The sequence below is a fragment of the Acanthopagrus latus genome, chromosome 8 (assembly GCF_904848185.1).
Source record: "Acanthopagrus latus isolate v.2019 chromosome 8, fAcaLat1.1, whole genome shotgun sequence".
NCBI lineage: Eukaryota > Metazoa > Chordata > Actinopteri > Spariformes > Sparidae > Acanthopagrus > Acanthopagrus latus.
This window is the reverse complement of record NC_051046.1, coordinates 22063325-22080379: the sequence shown is the minus strand read 5'-3', so window position 1 is coordinate 22080379 and position 17055 is coordinate 22063325. Positions and strand designations below refer to the sequence as shown.

General features: G+C 43.6%; 1 protein-coding gene across 5 annotated transcripts in view; it reads right to left on the bottom strand.

Moving 5' to 3' along the window:
- Positions 1-16506, bottom strand: part of bicd1a (bicaudal D homolog 1a) — a 35989-nt gene extending 19483 nt beyond the window's left edge. For 4 of the 5 annotated variants that reach the window (XM_037108438.1, XM_037108437.1, XM_037108436.1 and 1 more), the window contains exon 1: positions 15897-16408. In XM_037108438.1, the coding sequence (XP_036964333.1) occupies positions 15897-16112 (216 nt within the window). In that variant the 5' untranslated portion in view covers positions 16113-16408. Of the gene's footprint in view, positions 1-15896; positions 16409-16486 lie in introns of those variants that run through there. The other variant, XM_037108435.1, reaches the window with a different exon arrangement.
- Positions 16507-17055: the final 549 nt, after the last annotated feature.

Below are 17055 nucleotides of genomic sequence, written 5' to 3'. Positions count from 1 at the left end.
AATATTCTTTATAATAAACAAAACAAATGAATTAATAAAAATTAACAACAGTATTTTGTTTCATCTCAATCTTTCAATATGACATAATAGTAAGACAACAATTCCAGTGTTCACATGTGAGCTGGACTGCAAATAGGAGGCAACGTTGTACAATTCAACCATCGAACGACTTAAAACGACAGTTCAAATAACAAAAATAGGGTTTTATCTAACTTGGTAAACGGAAACGGGCCTTGACAGTATGCCAGCTTTACCCACACACTCAAGCGTAACAGAGAGAGACAAAGAGGCTGCACACAATCACAAAAAAACCCAAACGAATAATGCTGTTTCAGAGTCTCTGATTGACCAATGAGTGAAATTTCTTTATATAGCTTAAAAAAATAAAATAAAATAAAAAAAATGTAATTTTCGGTGTTTGTAAAAACCTGCCCGAACCCTGTACACTTCCTCACCACTCTCCATCCCACACAAAGCGTCCCAAAACCACCCAACTCAATTGAAATCCTCCCAACGCGGGAACACTGCTCAAAGTCTGCCGGCTCCATCTGCTCACGGCTCCTCTCAAAGGAGCTCACGGTGACTGACACTGAGGCTGAACGTTAACGGAGCAAAGTGTGCTCTGGCCCGCTCAACGCTGTTGCACCACAGCTTCTGTTCGGCTAAAAATAACACTCCGACAGCTCTGCATTTTTCACCCTAATTACATGAACGTCACTGACAATACTGCGTGCTGTTTCGTTATGTTGACGAATTAGATTGGCCCCGTATCTGTGCCCTAATTGGCAAACGCAACAAAGCTGACAAGCCAGACAACATGCGAGGAGCAATGTGGATAATTAAAGTTTAATGCCACTTTTCTTCCGGATGATATTAATATGTAGTCACTGATTGGCAGACTGTTCGTTTTTTGTGTGCTGAAAACCCGATAATGCATTCAACCTTGAGGCTCCTCTGCCGTCTGTGCCACAGTGGATAAAGTCCAGACAATAGAGTCCCCCTATATAGATATTCATCCCTGGGGCCATGGAAAGAGGGAACCAACCCATCGCTGCACCAGTGCGAGGGGAGGAGCGTGTGCAACCCTGAAATCCTTCCCTGACTGCTGCAGTTCCTAATGAGGAGCCAGGGGAGGACCTGTGAGGGTGTGATCCTGCATGTGTGTGTAGAAGCAGCAGGAGGAGTCTATTTTTACACCCAGGAGGGAGAAGGAGTGTGATTTATTATTGCAAACTTTCATACTGTACAAGGTCTTCCCAGGATCAGACACCTTAAAAACAAGTCTATTTATAGACACTAATGTAAAGCCAGCAAGGGAAATAGACTTAATTAAATTCTAAAGGTCACAGAGCAAAGCTTAGAGCTAAACGCTGCACTTTGAATTCAAACAGAGGAGAAATGAAAAATTGACACAGGCAAGAGCAGAATTTGTGATCTATAAATGGGTCCCTTTGTGTATCTAATTTCCAATTAACGTGCATTTTAATGACACAATCTAGATAACCTCACATCTTAATAATGACATTGACTTAATCAACTGCGCAGCTAGAAATTAATTGATGCATTCTTGAGAATTTGAATTGAACCACGATGGATGTGGATTAAAGACTGAAAGACTAGAAATCAATCAGTCGCAGCGAGCCATTTATATTTTCTGAAAGGAACGCATCATTTTTACGGCTCAATTTGAGACGTGACAGCTTTAAATTTGGATCACGAGAATGATTGAAATGTCAACCAGACAGCCTGCTGAGCTCTAATCCCTGCCGCTGCTCCGATATTTTGATAAGTTATGGGGGAAATCAGGGTATTAGTCAATTCATAAGTAGGAAAATTCTTGTGAACACACACACTCACACTGCATGTGCACAGACACACACAAACACGCACACACACACATGTGCGCGCGTGCGCGCTCTTGTGTCCTGTCCAGATGGTCGACCCAGCCAACCACATCAGGGATTTCAGTACCATGGAGAGAGACATGCAGGACTGCTGTTGAGAAGCCACACAGCTGTCAGCTGTCATGACAAGAAGTGTGTGTGTGAGTGTGTGTGTGTCAGAGATCAGATGGATTGATAAATGTGTACCTGCACACCAGGACATGTGTGAGTTCATTAGCTGCTATTTGGTTCACTTGCATTATTTCAATCGTCAGCTGTAAACCATGTCATGCTGCTGAGTTTGAGAAGGAGCCAAATAATCCATTAAAAACTAAAGACCAGCAGGTCCGGAACACCACAATAACATAAATCATAGAGGAGGCGTCAGCATGCAGTGTGTGTCAACCTCCAGTCGAAACACAACCCACTCGAGTCACCCCTGACTCACTCACTCCTTTGGACAAACTCACGTTTGACTGCAGCACACAGGTCTGAGGAGGTGAACAGCACGGCCGGACCGGAAGGAGGAAGAAGGGTTTACACTTCACACACTGCTGAGTGTCTTAACACCAAATAAAACTGCTGATGAAGCCTTGCCAGTTTAGTTAGTGAATAACCTTTTTACATGATTTTGCTAACTCTATGTCCAAGTCTTTAAATTACTTTACTCTTCCATGTGCATTCTGCAATAGAAAACTGAATGAAAGATTTCATGGCCCCAAAGACTCTTTATTTCAGGACGATACATATTGGACATATTGACTTAACAAAAGCAGCATTTACAACCTTTGACACACAGTGTAGGCTGGACTCAACTTTTACAGCTTCTTAGAGAGAAAACTGAGTTTTTAACAAACCAAATCTCACTAGAGCCATGGAATAAAAAATAATGCACTGTTGTTCAGTACATCTTAATCGTTTACCTCAGGTGTGGGTGAACTACAGGTTATAGGAACTACTTTTATAATAACAGCTTACCATTAGAAGCAGGAAATTAGCTATTGGCTATCAGAATCAGCGAAAAAAAGCCATGTCATGCATTCCTTCTATAATTCATATTATTATTTCTCCAATCAACCTTTACATTCTACTATCCACTCCTCCTGACATCACCGATGTCAACTATGTTAAAGTTCACCACACTGACATAGTACGTAATTTAGCAGCTGACCGATAAGAAGTCATTATATGTTATTCAGTGTCAACAATAAACATCATATACAACACAATTCATGATATTTAGCATTAAAAAGTGTGCAGGATTTTATGGTTTGCTATTAAATGTGAAGCTCTGATCAGCGTAAGCAGCATGCATGACTGCAGGACTCTTCTTCTTCTACTACAATAGAAAAATATCTACTGTGCATAACCTGAGAAATTGCTCAGTTGCTCTGAACGAGAACAGCTATACAGTATATCATAAAGGGCCACTCAGTTGCATGCTAATTAAATAGTCAAAGCACATCCTGAATTTTAGTATCTAGTGCTGCTCATACTGCAAATTCCCTGAATCTTACGTTTCTCATAATTCATCCTAATATCACCGCCCTTTTTTGAACACAAGCCCCCTAATCAAATCAACTGATATCACATTGACATCATCATTATTATTATCATTATTAAGATCACTTCTGCGCCACAGAAGACATTAAGCAGCTCATAGACAGCACTTTCCATGACAAACTGAGAGCCTCTTTAAACGCAAGTAATTAGGTGTCGAACAAAAGTCAGGCTTACCCACAACAACATCACCCAATCAGAGTGTGACGTCAAAGCAAGCTTAATGTGTGCAACTCCCTCCCAGATTTATGTATTTAATATCCTCTGATGTACTTAACAGCCATATCCATGATGAGCCACTGAAGCACAGGTTTACAGGATTCGTCGCCCTGGCATACTTTGCCCTTTAGCAAGGACACCGAAATGTCCCCATGTGCATGTGCCACAGGGAAAAGCGCCAAGTCAAGAGATCTGTCATCTATTAAAAAAAAAAAACAAAAAAAAAAAACACTGAAGCACATTTTCGTGAGCGAGGGGAAGCTGGGTAATTGTAGCCCAGCAGGAATGGAGGTCAGTCACACTAGCACAATTAACAAACAAAGCAGAAGCTGAGAAGCAGTTATACGATGGAAGACACATTCGGCGACATACGTTTGAAGCTGAACCGTTTATTCACACGCCGAACATGCTGAAATAACATTATCATCACTAGACAATGTGTACAAACGCTAAGAATAAAGCTTAAATCGGCTTTGTGTGTGTTTGTGTGTGCTTTAAGTGACTTGGAGTCCTCCGGTGAATCAACAGGGATGTGCACAGTTTATCATCATAAGGCTGAGTGCTCAGGCATGCTCCGATGCACCATTTATAGCCCTCCTACTCAATGAATTACTGTCTACATAAACACAGAGCCGGGGATGATATGAATACTTTATAGATAGTCAGGAGGGGGAAATGCGTATTGCCCTGCTTTCCCTTCCTCCTCACTGAAGTGCTATTCAGCCCAGCGAGGCCTATTATTCCTCCATGACAATACGCTATTATCATGACACTCGAGGAAAAAAAAAAGCTCTAATGCAGGATAACAGCTGAAAAAAATGCCTTAATAAGCTTTATAGTAGAAAATCCCAGCCAGTTACAGCAAATCCACAATGGTATCACATCTGTCACCTCCTCGCCGACACTGTGCGTACAGTACATGCGACGTGGCGCTGAAAGGTCTGCCAGGAGACATGTGGGGTTTAGTTAAAGAGATGTGGCCTGTTAAAGTGATTCAATTTGGCTCCAGTCTGGTCCTGATAACAATGACGCTTGGATTTTTTCCCAGAATGCCTATCACTTAAGAGTGCTCGGTCTGTGCCCGCCTGAATGGACACTGAATTTGAAGAGGGAGAAGCAGCTGGGCATAAGATTTGTTTGCCGGAGCCCAAATGACTCTTTATTTCCTTTTTTTTTTTTAAATTTCTCTTTGAGTCTTTACATTCCCCCTCCCAAAACTATTCATGAATTCCACACATTGACCCGGTGTGAAATCTAACCGTGGACCGCTCCACGATAAGCCATCCCGCCACGGATCTTGAGAGACATTTTGTAAGATGCGAGTCACAATATATAGAGGCAGACGTCGACGGATTTTCTGCATTGTCAAGCCCCGATCAGCCCGAGCAGACTTTGAGGCACTTAAACACCGCGCCAACCAGCCGTAACTGTGTCACATGTAGTCTTCTCTCTGCTTGGTAATGTGCCCTGCAGGAGCTCATGAGCAAGTCAACCACAAAAACACACGGCCTACACCGCGGGACATCCCAGCGCACAAATTAATATAAAAAAAAAAAAATAAATAAACACACATGGCTAAGGGGACACTCTGACATGCACTTCACTGGTATTCATCCCGGACTCCTGCCATTCACTTGTAGAGGGAGCGAGTACCAGCAGGCTGGAAGGGTAAATAATAAAAGCACTGAGAAGGAAGAGACGAGGCTTTAATGTGGAGTGAGTGCTGTGACACAGACAGTACGAAGAAGAAGGAAGAAGAAAGTTCCTCTTAGAATGAAATATAGTTATATTTGATTGGTCATCTGTCACAGGCCTGATCAACCATCTCCCACCGTGTTTCGATGCTTTCACAGTATTTATACAGCACCCAGACCTGCTTGTTGATCATACAGACATGGGAATCTCACTTTTCTATACAATGTGACCTTTAAGAAATGCAACATTTGATATGCAGCGTCCTCTACTTCACACTTTCAGCCACCCATTGTTTAATGTCAATGAGTTCTCGGTGCTGCAGCTCGTGGCAGGTGTGCTGCAGCCGAATACGAATTTAAAGAGACACTCTGTATTTTTGTGCTTCCATGTGTTTGTGTGAGTGGGGACAGGCCGCTGCAATGAAGTAAGAGCTGCCTCTCTCCCTCAGGATAGAGCCTAATAAACACCGATGCTCACCGATTCAGGAACACTAACAGAACGAACGCGGCTACATAAAAGGTCTCAGTGATCTCGATCCCCGAGGTCTTACATAACAGCACAAACAGCCTGTTTTACTGTTTTACTGACTTCTTCTTTCGGGTTCTTAATCTCTCAGAGGTCAAATCTTTTTTACTCTAATCTTTTTTTTTTTTTATCCTCTCTTGTCCAGAGTCCTAGAAGTGCTCTCTCATTCCATCGTAATCCACCTAAAATGACAACAGACCACTTCCATTATAATCCTTATCTAAGTGCCGCGTCTCCTCAGTCATTCAAGTGTTCGGGGACTTGCCCGGGGTGGAAGAAGAATTAGAGCGCTAATGTTGGGAGTGGGGAGATCGACCCACTCTGCTTCCTCTTTGCGGCGCACTTCACTCACTCCTTCCTGCAGCCTCTCATTGCTTTGTGTGACTAAGTGCTATTCCATGAGACAAAATACCGAAAGGGAGACAGGGGAAAGTGAGCTGAGAGCAATGACGACGGCAGTAAGCAGCAGAAAAGATGGAGGTGCTCGAGAGCTGATTGGTATTCTGTGTCGGTGCCAGCAGACGCACCCAGAGAGGCAGCCAGAGAGACAGAAAGACAGGAGACGCAGTCGACTGATAACATTGTCTCCCGGCTCTGTAGTTGGTCTCCGCTGATAAAAAGGGACTCAGTCAAGCCAGACAAACACAGACCACAATGGAGCGGCCGGCCCGCACACACTGACCCTCTTGGTATTGACACATGGGGGCCTCTGGGTGACTCAGTGCTTTTGTGCAGCCACAGGAGAGCCTCCATGCCAGGGCCCGCAGACTGGTGGGAATCCTCGCACTGTACAGGACACTAAGGAGAAGACGCCAGCAGCAGCATTTCATCAGGCAAATGGAATTCTTTACTTCGCTGTCTTATCTCTGTTTCTGTCCTTTATCCAAACATTGTTGTTCCCTCTCATTATACTTTTCCTCTGGCTGGGATTCAATCTCTTGCTCATCAGAGTAAATGTAAGACATTACCGTTAGACTAGGGGTGCACCTATTGTGAAATTCTGGGCTGAGACTAAGTTTAAAATAACAATTCATCTGATGATGCTGGTACAACATTTCTTTTGTTGCTGTTTCTTTTGTTTTGGTTCTTATTTGGTCCCCCTTTCGTACCAAGGAAACTTAAATCATCATTATAAAGACATAACATACAAAAAAATGTTTGTAATAACCTTTAATATAACATTTCACATTGACATTTTCTTTTTAAATTACTGCTTCAAAAGATTGCCGGCTATACAACTATCAACTCATTACTAAGAATTTGTAGTCAGTAGTCTGTGAATGTGCCAACGCTGAACTGATGTGACACATCAGATAAACATAAGCCACTGCCATGGGTGCATGTCATCTTATTTGTAGATAGGCCCTTAGCAGTCAACAAGGACAATATGGCCTAATACCAGCTGTTCAGATATCGTGACATGGAGTTAAGTCAAGCCGGTTTGCACTGGGATTTGTGACATCTTTGACCCAGACTTACTCAAGTTACACCGACTGTTAAGGTAAACCTGATATTTTCAGTGGAGTGACATGTGACAACATATGTTTACCATTTTCATCATCTTAGTTTTGTAAGTCAATATCACAATCGCTAATTAGTACAAAATATGGCGGTTGGGATTTCCATTCATTTGCAGGTTGCATTGGGTTCATCCTCTGGGAATCCTGAATATGGTGACAATTCATCGCGTAGATAAAAATATATTTCACTCTGACAAATAATGACTTGAACCTGGCAGGGATATGAACAAAAAAGTCTCCTAGAGAAAAGGGGGAAATTATTAGGATTCATCCTCAGGTGACCATAAACATCCATATAAAAAACAGACATTGAGATATTTTCTTGTGGACCACCTGATCAACTGAATGTCTAATCTAATGTGAGAATTTGCTCCATGTCTGTTTTATAATGTTGTAAATATGTGTCTCTCGGGGACACTGTAATGGCAACTGTTTGTACTTTCTTGCATTTTATAGACCAAAGGATTCAATTCATGTTCTTTTTCCTTCAAAACAATATATATATATATATATATATATATATATATATATATATATATATATATATATATATATATATATATATATATATATATATATATATATATATACACTCACTTCCTTCCTCTAAGCTTTTTCACCTTAGTGACCAAACTTCACACCATCTCTCTTGTGATGGAGGACAGGGTTAATTAAATGGGTTAACTATCAGATGATTTAATACCTGCCTAATCATATACATCCCCTAACAGGGTAGAAGTGACAGAGACAGATCCTGACCCTGATTCTGAGTCTGTAAGTGCATGTTTTGGCATGTACATGCTCATGTGCATGTGCAGTGTAATTGTGATGGGGTGGGGTAGGGGGGGTGGGGGGCAGGGCGGGCGTAGGCAGGACATTCAGAGGATCATACTTGGTCTTGCTCTACATCATTGCTGGACATAATGGCCTCTGGACATCTAGATGGGAGCGGAGTGGCTGCAGAGATGATAAGCATGAAAAAAGACTTTAGCTGAGACTAAATAACGTTGTCTAGACACAACCAAATCAGAGTAACTGGACTCAGCGATGCTTTAAAGCACTATAAATGAAAAAAAAAACACCATGTAATTCATGTGAGCAATAACAGGAAACAGAGGCAGCAGATGCCACAACTGCAATGCTTAATTCACACAAGGAGGACCTTTGATTTGCAGAAAACAAAAGTTTTCCTTGTGAGAGGGTGGATTGCTTTTTTTTTTTGCTACGCTTTCAGAGTTTGCAGCGCACACAGCTAAAGTAGACGAGTAATCAATACAGCAGCCTGCAGGCAGGGGAGTCCTGTTCCCTCTTCCCTCTCACCAACTACTGTATTTCACTGCAGCAAAAAAAAGGAGCTTTCTGAAAAACATAATCTATGCGGGGCTGGGCGTGCCTGAAGGTTTTTTTCCGCGGACACAACAGCTTCATTAAGTCCCGTTCTCTTTCATGTGAGGATCATGAGGTCTCAGGAACAGGGAGGAAAAGAAAAGAAATGAATATGGGTCAGATTTTAATATAACTCAGCAAAACTACGAGCACTGTTGTCAGATTGTCTATACAGCAGTCGGCCTGCACTCTCTCCCTCTCTTCCTGACATCCTCTAAATCAAGTCAACACAACCATAAAAAGCCTGAAACAACAAAGAGACACTCACCACCACCACCACCACCACCAGCACTCTATCCTGCCGCCCCTCCTTCTCTCTCTGGTCTCAATCACAACATCCACACCCAACACCCCTCTTCCCCTCCCCAACCTTTCCTGCTAAATGTGCAGCAGACACAGGAGAGAAACAAAAAAACCACAGGCACACGTGCAGGGAAAAGTGGTCCTGATGTGTGACTCGACTACAAAGACAAATGACCTTCCCTTCAGGTCCTGACAAAACACCCACGTATCAACAACAGCCACGTAAAACACCAGGGGCCGGACACAAGGGCAGACAGGTCCTTATCTATATGCTCAACTGCATCCCTGAGCCTGTTGCTGGGGTCACAGGTCAACGGCATGAAACCTGCTGCACGGCAAACCCTTTATTCCTCTCAAACACCGATGCCATTCAGACTGAAGGAACAAAATAAATGGCTACAATAACTTCAAATGCTTTTTCTGTGTGTTTCTGCAGCTGTTCTGTGTTCTGTGATCCACTTTGAAGAAATTACACGGAATCTGTCAGATGTTTCACCAACAAGCGCTGATTCTCCCCAACGCACGCGACGGTACACACAATGGTGCGCAGCTTAAGCTCCGGCATGAAACATTTTCCACCGCACGGAGCAGGAATCGATGCATAATTCCCACTTCACTCCAGGGAGGGATCACAGGGGTGGATGGGAAGAGGGGCTCCAGGAGATGAGGAGGGGGATGGTGGGCCAATGGTGAAAGAAGGGAATACCAGCCAGAGGTATTGATTCAACCCCTCCGTCCATGTTTACTGCCCTCCTTCGAATCCCGGCTAATGTAAAAGAGGAGCAAACAAGAGGAGAAGGAGATGGAAGAGGAACCTGTAATGTAGCCCCTCTCTGCATTCAAGAAAGACTGATTTACAAGCACAGCTGCTCCCTTTCCTGACTGCACAATGAGTCAAACAAACCAGGGTGTACTGAGCAATTTCCCCAAAAAAAACCAAAAAAAAAACCAGGTTAATTACTATTCAGGTTTTGCTAATCCTTCTATTCAACACTGATTCGCCACCTCAAAGAAAAAACGGCAGACGTCGAAGGCGTGAACGGCTCTGATGCTTCAGTCCTGAAGGTTAAAGCTTCAGTTTCACAGGGCTTCATGATGAATTCTGAAGGCGGTACAAGTCAACCGACAGCTTCACACCCTCATCATCACCGGTCCACGATGACCAAGGCGTCGTCTTGACTCATGCAGATGATGGTTACTGTGGAGAAGTTCCCAGAGGGGACGAACTGACAGCATATCAATCAGCCACAGTACGGCCAAAGTGTGCGTTGCTCTTCCTGAATTTGACAGCCGACCCTTGAGAATAACTTTCATACTGTAACACGGTTTGCCACAGGAGGTAACATGTTATTGCTTGCCTATGCTGTCAGACAACTGCAGTGCTGTCTGGTTCAATTGTTTTTCAAATCGTTGTGCTTTGGATAAGGAAGACACCTTTAAACTCGGCGCGAACTGAGAAACATTTTGAGTGCTGAGATGGATGGACATATAATAAAGACAGCGTCCTCCAGGGTGTTTCCATCACTGCTGATCAGAGCTGGGGACGATAAATACTCGTGACTGCTGCAGGGTCATTTGATACATGAGACATAAGAGGCAGCAGGGGTTAGCTTAGCTTAGCATAAAGACTCAAAGTAAGGGGAAACAGCTAGCCTGGCTCCATCTAAAGGTAAACCCACCAGAGCCTGTAGAGCCCATAACAACATCTTCTGTCATCAATGTCCCGTGCAGGACTCCAGGAAGTCACTACTGCCGACAAGGAACAGTATGTATGTTAAACTAATCCAAGCTAAGCTAGCTGACTACTGGCTCTGGCTTCAAACTTTGCTACAGACATGAGAGTGATATCAGAAGGTCCATAAAACCAAACATTTGCTGGAAGTTCAATGGCTGCAAACACCGTACGCCAAACATAGAAAATGTGTGCAAACACCGCCAAGAAGAGTGTAAAGGAGAATCATGACTGCACAGCTGCAAGATACATTAAGAGCCAGTCTTCAAGCTTCAGACTTCACGTGGTCCTGATGAATCATGACTGAATCTTTCTTTTTTGGGTATTTGATGTCACTCTGTGAAGAATCTGATGTCGATTTCTTCTGGCATCTTTCTCAGCCTGAAGCCTTTAGAGCAGAAGTGACCCGAGAAGCGCGTGTTCCCAACTTATCATAAATGTCAATTCTTCTGCAGGCTTTAGAAGGGCTGAAAAGATGAGCCACGACAGCAGCTGAAATAACTTAACTCATTTTTTTTCACACTCTTCAGACCTGTGAGTTGCGGAGATGAATAGATGTTTTTTTTTGAATGGGAGACACGAGTGAGTACAGGGCAATTTTCAGAAAACACATGATTAAATTGATAAAATGACATTATGTCTACGCTGCAATCAGTCTTAGGCCTTACTGACAGTGCCATGAAAACATCACCTCCACACAAGGAGGTGGAATCTCCCTCCTTCCACTCCTCACTGTGTCCAGTCTGAGGTTGATCTGCCCAGAGACAGCACTAACAAGCCAGAACCACGGGGGTAACGGCGTCTCCGTCACTGCTTCGGCAGCTACCCAGAGACATACAGTACATGCACACACAGGGAACGAGAGAGTGGCGGGGCCGGCAGGCAGAGAGGAAGAGGGGAGGGAGGGAGGTTGAGAGAAAGAGCTGGCTGAAGGGAAAATAATATAAGAGAGGGGAGGACACAGGAGAGAAGAGGACAGTTTCTTGCTTTAAGAGCCAATGCACGCTCTTAGCATTCTGTTTCTGCTTGAGCCCGCAGAGACGCAAGAGTGTACTGTGCAAACAACGAGAGAAACAATGCACAGTAGCAGCTTTGAATTTATCTGAAAATGAAACTGCCTTATGACGAGAAATATAGGATTGATGTTCCTATTTTTTTTTTCCCAATGAACTGAGAAGGAAACTAAGGGAGGCCATGATGAATTTTAGATTTGCCGCACTTTGCTTCCACAAGAGCTGAAACAATTAGATGCTGATTCGATGAGTCAGCCAACGGAAAAATGACTAGGAAACTAGCTGAATAATTGATTAATAGTTCTGGGCATTTTTCAAGCAAGATTGCCAAAAATTCGAATTTAAATGCTTTGTGTTTTAGACTGCTGGTACACCAAAATAAACTCTTTGAAAATGTCGCCTGAGGTTCAGGGAGGTTGTTAGAGGAGATAACAAATGGGTGAATTAGTCAATAATGAAAATAATCGCTAAATGCAGCCCAGATTTCCCCTGGAGGGTGTTGGTCTGTTTGTTCCCATCATGACGGCCCTGTGTTTTGTCATTTCATCAGGGCTAATATTAAATACAGCCATATACAAACGCAAAGTTCAGTTTAAAGAGGGATTAAATTAGTCCAGAACTACAGCAGCTGTGACACTAGTGTCCTGTGGGGTTTGTGTGTATGTGTGTGTGTGTGTGTTTGTGTGTGTGTGTGTGAGACAGGGTGTAGTACAAGCAGTGCTCTTCTCCACCAGCTGGGACTTGGACTGAGGGCAGATCACCAGTGCATGCGGACATATGTGTCACCACAGAGTACATGCAAACACAGGAAGAACATGCATGCAAATCCGGCTAACGTGCACAAACACACCTGTACACACAATGCCATGTGCTCGGAGAACACGTGCTTCAGTCATGACAGGATTGTCTTTACATATGGTATAAGCTGTAATTTAATGGGATTTCTTCTGTTTATTTTACAGATTTTCCCTGTATTTCTAACATATGAAAGTATATCCATACAATCACACAAACAAGCCTGTAAACTGTGTGTTGTCATGGCTAGTATGAAATAACATCACGATAAATTGTTTTAAAAACTTGTGTAACTTTTTTTTAAAATGTTTTTTTTAATAAATAATGTTTCATTCAGTTTTAATACTGGAAATTAATTTATCAAATCTGATACATTATTGACAATTAAAACAAGTATTTGTTCTGTAGTTACAGTACAATTACCGGTATTGTGTGGTTATATAGATTGGTTTGTTAGACAGATCCTGTATGATCATTACTGAAACCAATAACAGCACCCTTCTGCATTTTAAGTGTGATTACCTGTATTATGACAGTAATCAACCATATTTAAGGCAAACTACATTGTTTTTATGTGAATATCATTAATCACACAGTAAAAGGACAAATATTTCACATAAAATTCAAAAAGAAAATATTTTCTTATAATGATGCATAAACTGTAACTCAATATCTGGTGAAACACTTTTTGAGAGTTGCCGAAAAATGAAAACCGACTGGGTGAAACAGAGGATACAATCCATCCTCAAATAAGAGGAACAAAACTAGATGTTCAGACTGTGTAATGGATTTTTGGTCTGTCATAAGAATAAATATCAGCTGTGAGCTCGGTCACTCGGTCCCAGAAGCAATTCCAGTTTCCATTTGCAGACCGCCTGCCCTTTTGTCATGCACCTCTCCTGAGCTCGGCGACAGCAGACGCGGCTTTATTGTCGTGGCAGGTTTGCACCCTGCCATTCTGCCTCATATTCATAGAAGTGTGCGACGGACATATATGAGCCAGGACGTGTTTTTTTTTTTTGTGGAAGTAGTATCACCTCCGGATAATGTTCCTCTCTCGCTGAGGCAGAGGGACAGACAGACAGACAGGCAGGTGGGGAAGCAGACAATACAAAGTGTGCCGATGTTAACGGATCACAGAAAAGAGCAGCTCTGCTGTAGGAGCAGAGTTAACGCGGACATTTGAGAGCACAATTCAAGTTTAGTTATGCAGGATTTCGCAAAAGCACCATACTGTATGTTAGGTGACCACAAGACCCTCCATCCATGATACTGGGAAAGATCAAGAAACTGTTCATAACTTATTAGCTTATCGTCTTCGTTCCTTCTCCTGGCATCTATTTGGCCAGCATCTCTCACTTTTACTGTTTTCCCAACGTCTACTCTCTCCATCTCATCCCCTCCCCTACACAGCCACCGTTCTCTGTTTCTCCTCTCTGTCTCATCACATTTTCCGGCATCACCCGCCACATCATCCAATAATCCATAAGTGTGAGATATCAGCCGGACAGTGCTCTGCTGCCAGCTGTGTCAGGCCGTCTGCTCATTTTAACTTTGTGCTGTACTGTGCACAAAGATCATTGTGATTCTGCATGCGAGTCAAAACAAAATATTCAACTAGTCAAGCAGTGGGAGAAAAGGGCAGTGGGAAGATGGCAGACGATGTAAATACATTACATAACCTTGCACGCATAGTGTAAGTTTTGTGACTACATATAAGAGAGCCTGATGTAAACTGCAGCAGCGCTAAAAAAGTCATCAAGCATTTATAGTGAAGAGAGGGCTGGAGAAGGGCACCCTTAAGGGCACTTTATCATGTCTTATTCACCAAAGGGGCATCCAAGAGGGCACCTGTGCTGCCTTTTTTCAAACATGGAGGCACCAAGGGGGCGAGCCCACCAGCGTAGGGCTGCAAGTAACTATTACTTTCACAATTTTCGATAATCAATTGGTCAGTTAAACACCAAAAAGCAATGAAAAATGCTCATCACTGAACTCTAAATTGCAACGTGACGTCTTGAAGGTTTTTCTTTGGTTTGTTTTTGTCGGGCCAACAGTCCAAAACCATTAAATGTTGCATTTACTATCATTTAAAACCATGAAAATCAACAAATCCTTACAATGGAGTTAAGTTGTCAGAGGTAAAGACACTTCAATACTTTTCAATAACACTTAACGATACACTCGCTGCTCTGCTTTGTTTCATACTTCGAGCACTTTCCTGTGACCGGCTGACTTTTAATTTAGACTGAACTGCCTGTTATGATTAGAAACGACACTTTCTAACTGATGAGTGGAGGCAAATTTTGCAGCACAGGGCTGATATGCTAATGTCCCCTCTGTCTGTCAGTCACTCGCATTCACAAAAACACAGCCCTCAGCTCCTCCTCCTCCTCTCGGCCCTCTGGTTCCAGAGCATCTCCACGAGCGACCTTGAGCTGTGAAGCCCTGTCAGCATCCGCTTCTTGTTGCCATATGCATGTATGCATTAATGACTATATGTATGAGCGCAGCCAGCATTCATTATTCAGGCAGGAGCAGGAGCAGGAGCAGGAGCAGGAGCAGGAGCAGGAGCAGGAGCAGGAGCAGGAGGCCCCTTCTCTGCCACTTTCTCCAGGTTACCATCAACCCCAAACTTGAAATGAAATATAAATGCACGTCCAATCTCACAACTTCACACCAAGTCTTGATGTGTCTTTGTGCATATCTTGACATTAAGATCAATGCACAAGCGGGCCAGCACACAAACAGCAGTGGACGCCTCTGAAGATCCAATTACTGAGGGATTTCTGAGAAAGAATACACAACTTGGCGAGGCACCAAAGCACTCACAGCAGAGGGATGACTGTTGCTGTGCACACACAGGGAAGGAGTCTTGAGACAGTGAAACACAACATTGTGGGATGTTACTGAGTCCTGAGCTTGCAACACAATCAATGCACTGTCCAGCACTGTTGCCTGCACAGAAACAACACATATTATGGGAATTATGGTAATATTCCACCACATCCTCCCCCCAATCAAATTACATTTAAGTGATTTCAAAGTATTCCTTAATTGCTGGGGCCCCTGGAGACCACATAACGGCCCCTGCTGGTTCCACACGCTCCGCTCGGCCTCACCTTAAGACAACAAACACGACAGGAGCGTGAGGAACGCGCAGTGGGCACTCTGCCGTCTGGATGCAGCCGAGCACACCTGGCCGCAGTGCGTTTGGCTCGTCGTAAACAAACGCAGGAGGAGGCAGCAGCTCCTCTCCTCTTACCTCCTGTAACTGTTCCAGCTCCTTCCTGAGAGTCTCCTGCTCGGTCTCCAGCTCCACGTACTTCTGCTTCAGCGCCTGGTTCTCCTCCAGCACGACCAGACCGCACTCCGCAGCCCTGATCTTCTCCCGGTTCGCCTCGGCAAGTTCCTGGGTGAGCCGCTCCAGCTCGGCCCGGTACTGATCCACCGACTCCCCGCATCCTCCATCGGCGGCCATCGCCCCTCTCTGTCTGTCCCCCGGTCGCTCTGCGGTGCCCACTGTGTCTCCAGCGCCTCGCTTCGGACAGAGGCACGGAGGCGCGGAGGCGGGCGGAGGCTGAAGAGATGCTCAATAACCCGCCCCCCCCACCCCCCACTTTCTCCTCTGCCCAGAGAGCCGGTGCAGGCAGTGTGTGGAAACAAACCAACCCGAGCAACTACAGAATATCTACATTTAGCTCAGAAGGGTCGTCAGCAGCACCCAACAGCAGGTAAATCACCCCGAGGCGACCGTAGAGGCTGTAGGAGGGAATAAAACCAGGTCAGTGCTGCTTCCAGTGTGACACTCGGCAAAACATCATTTCTGCTTATTCATGGGTGAAAGGGCGCCACCTGTCTGCCGCTCTCAGTCACAGGGGCCAGGTAGTCCCGCCGGTAGTAACCTATCAAATCCTGTATGATGTACACACACACACACACACACACACACACACACACACACACACACACACACACACACACACACACACACACACACACACACCTATGCACACGCACGCACGCACACACATTTATACTCATATTTAACTTATCATGAACAAGTATTTAATGAAACTATTGTGTCCTATGAGTAAATGAAAGTTACTTGGATTGAGGAGCATGGGCCATGAAACCTGATGCTCTGTTCCTTTCAGATTCTCTCCCTCACCTTTATCCATTCACCCTCCTTCTTCATCACTAACTCTGCTCATCATCCCTACTCGCATCTCTTCATCCTCTCTCTTCTCGACATCCCCAAACAGTTCAATCCAGTTGAGCTTGTACATACATACATATATATATATATATATATATATATATATATATATATATATATATATATATATATATATATATATATATATATATATATATATATATGTATATATATATATATATATATATATATATGTATATATATA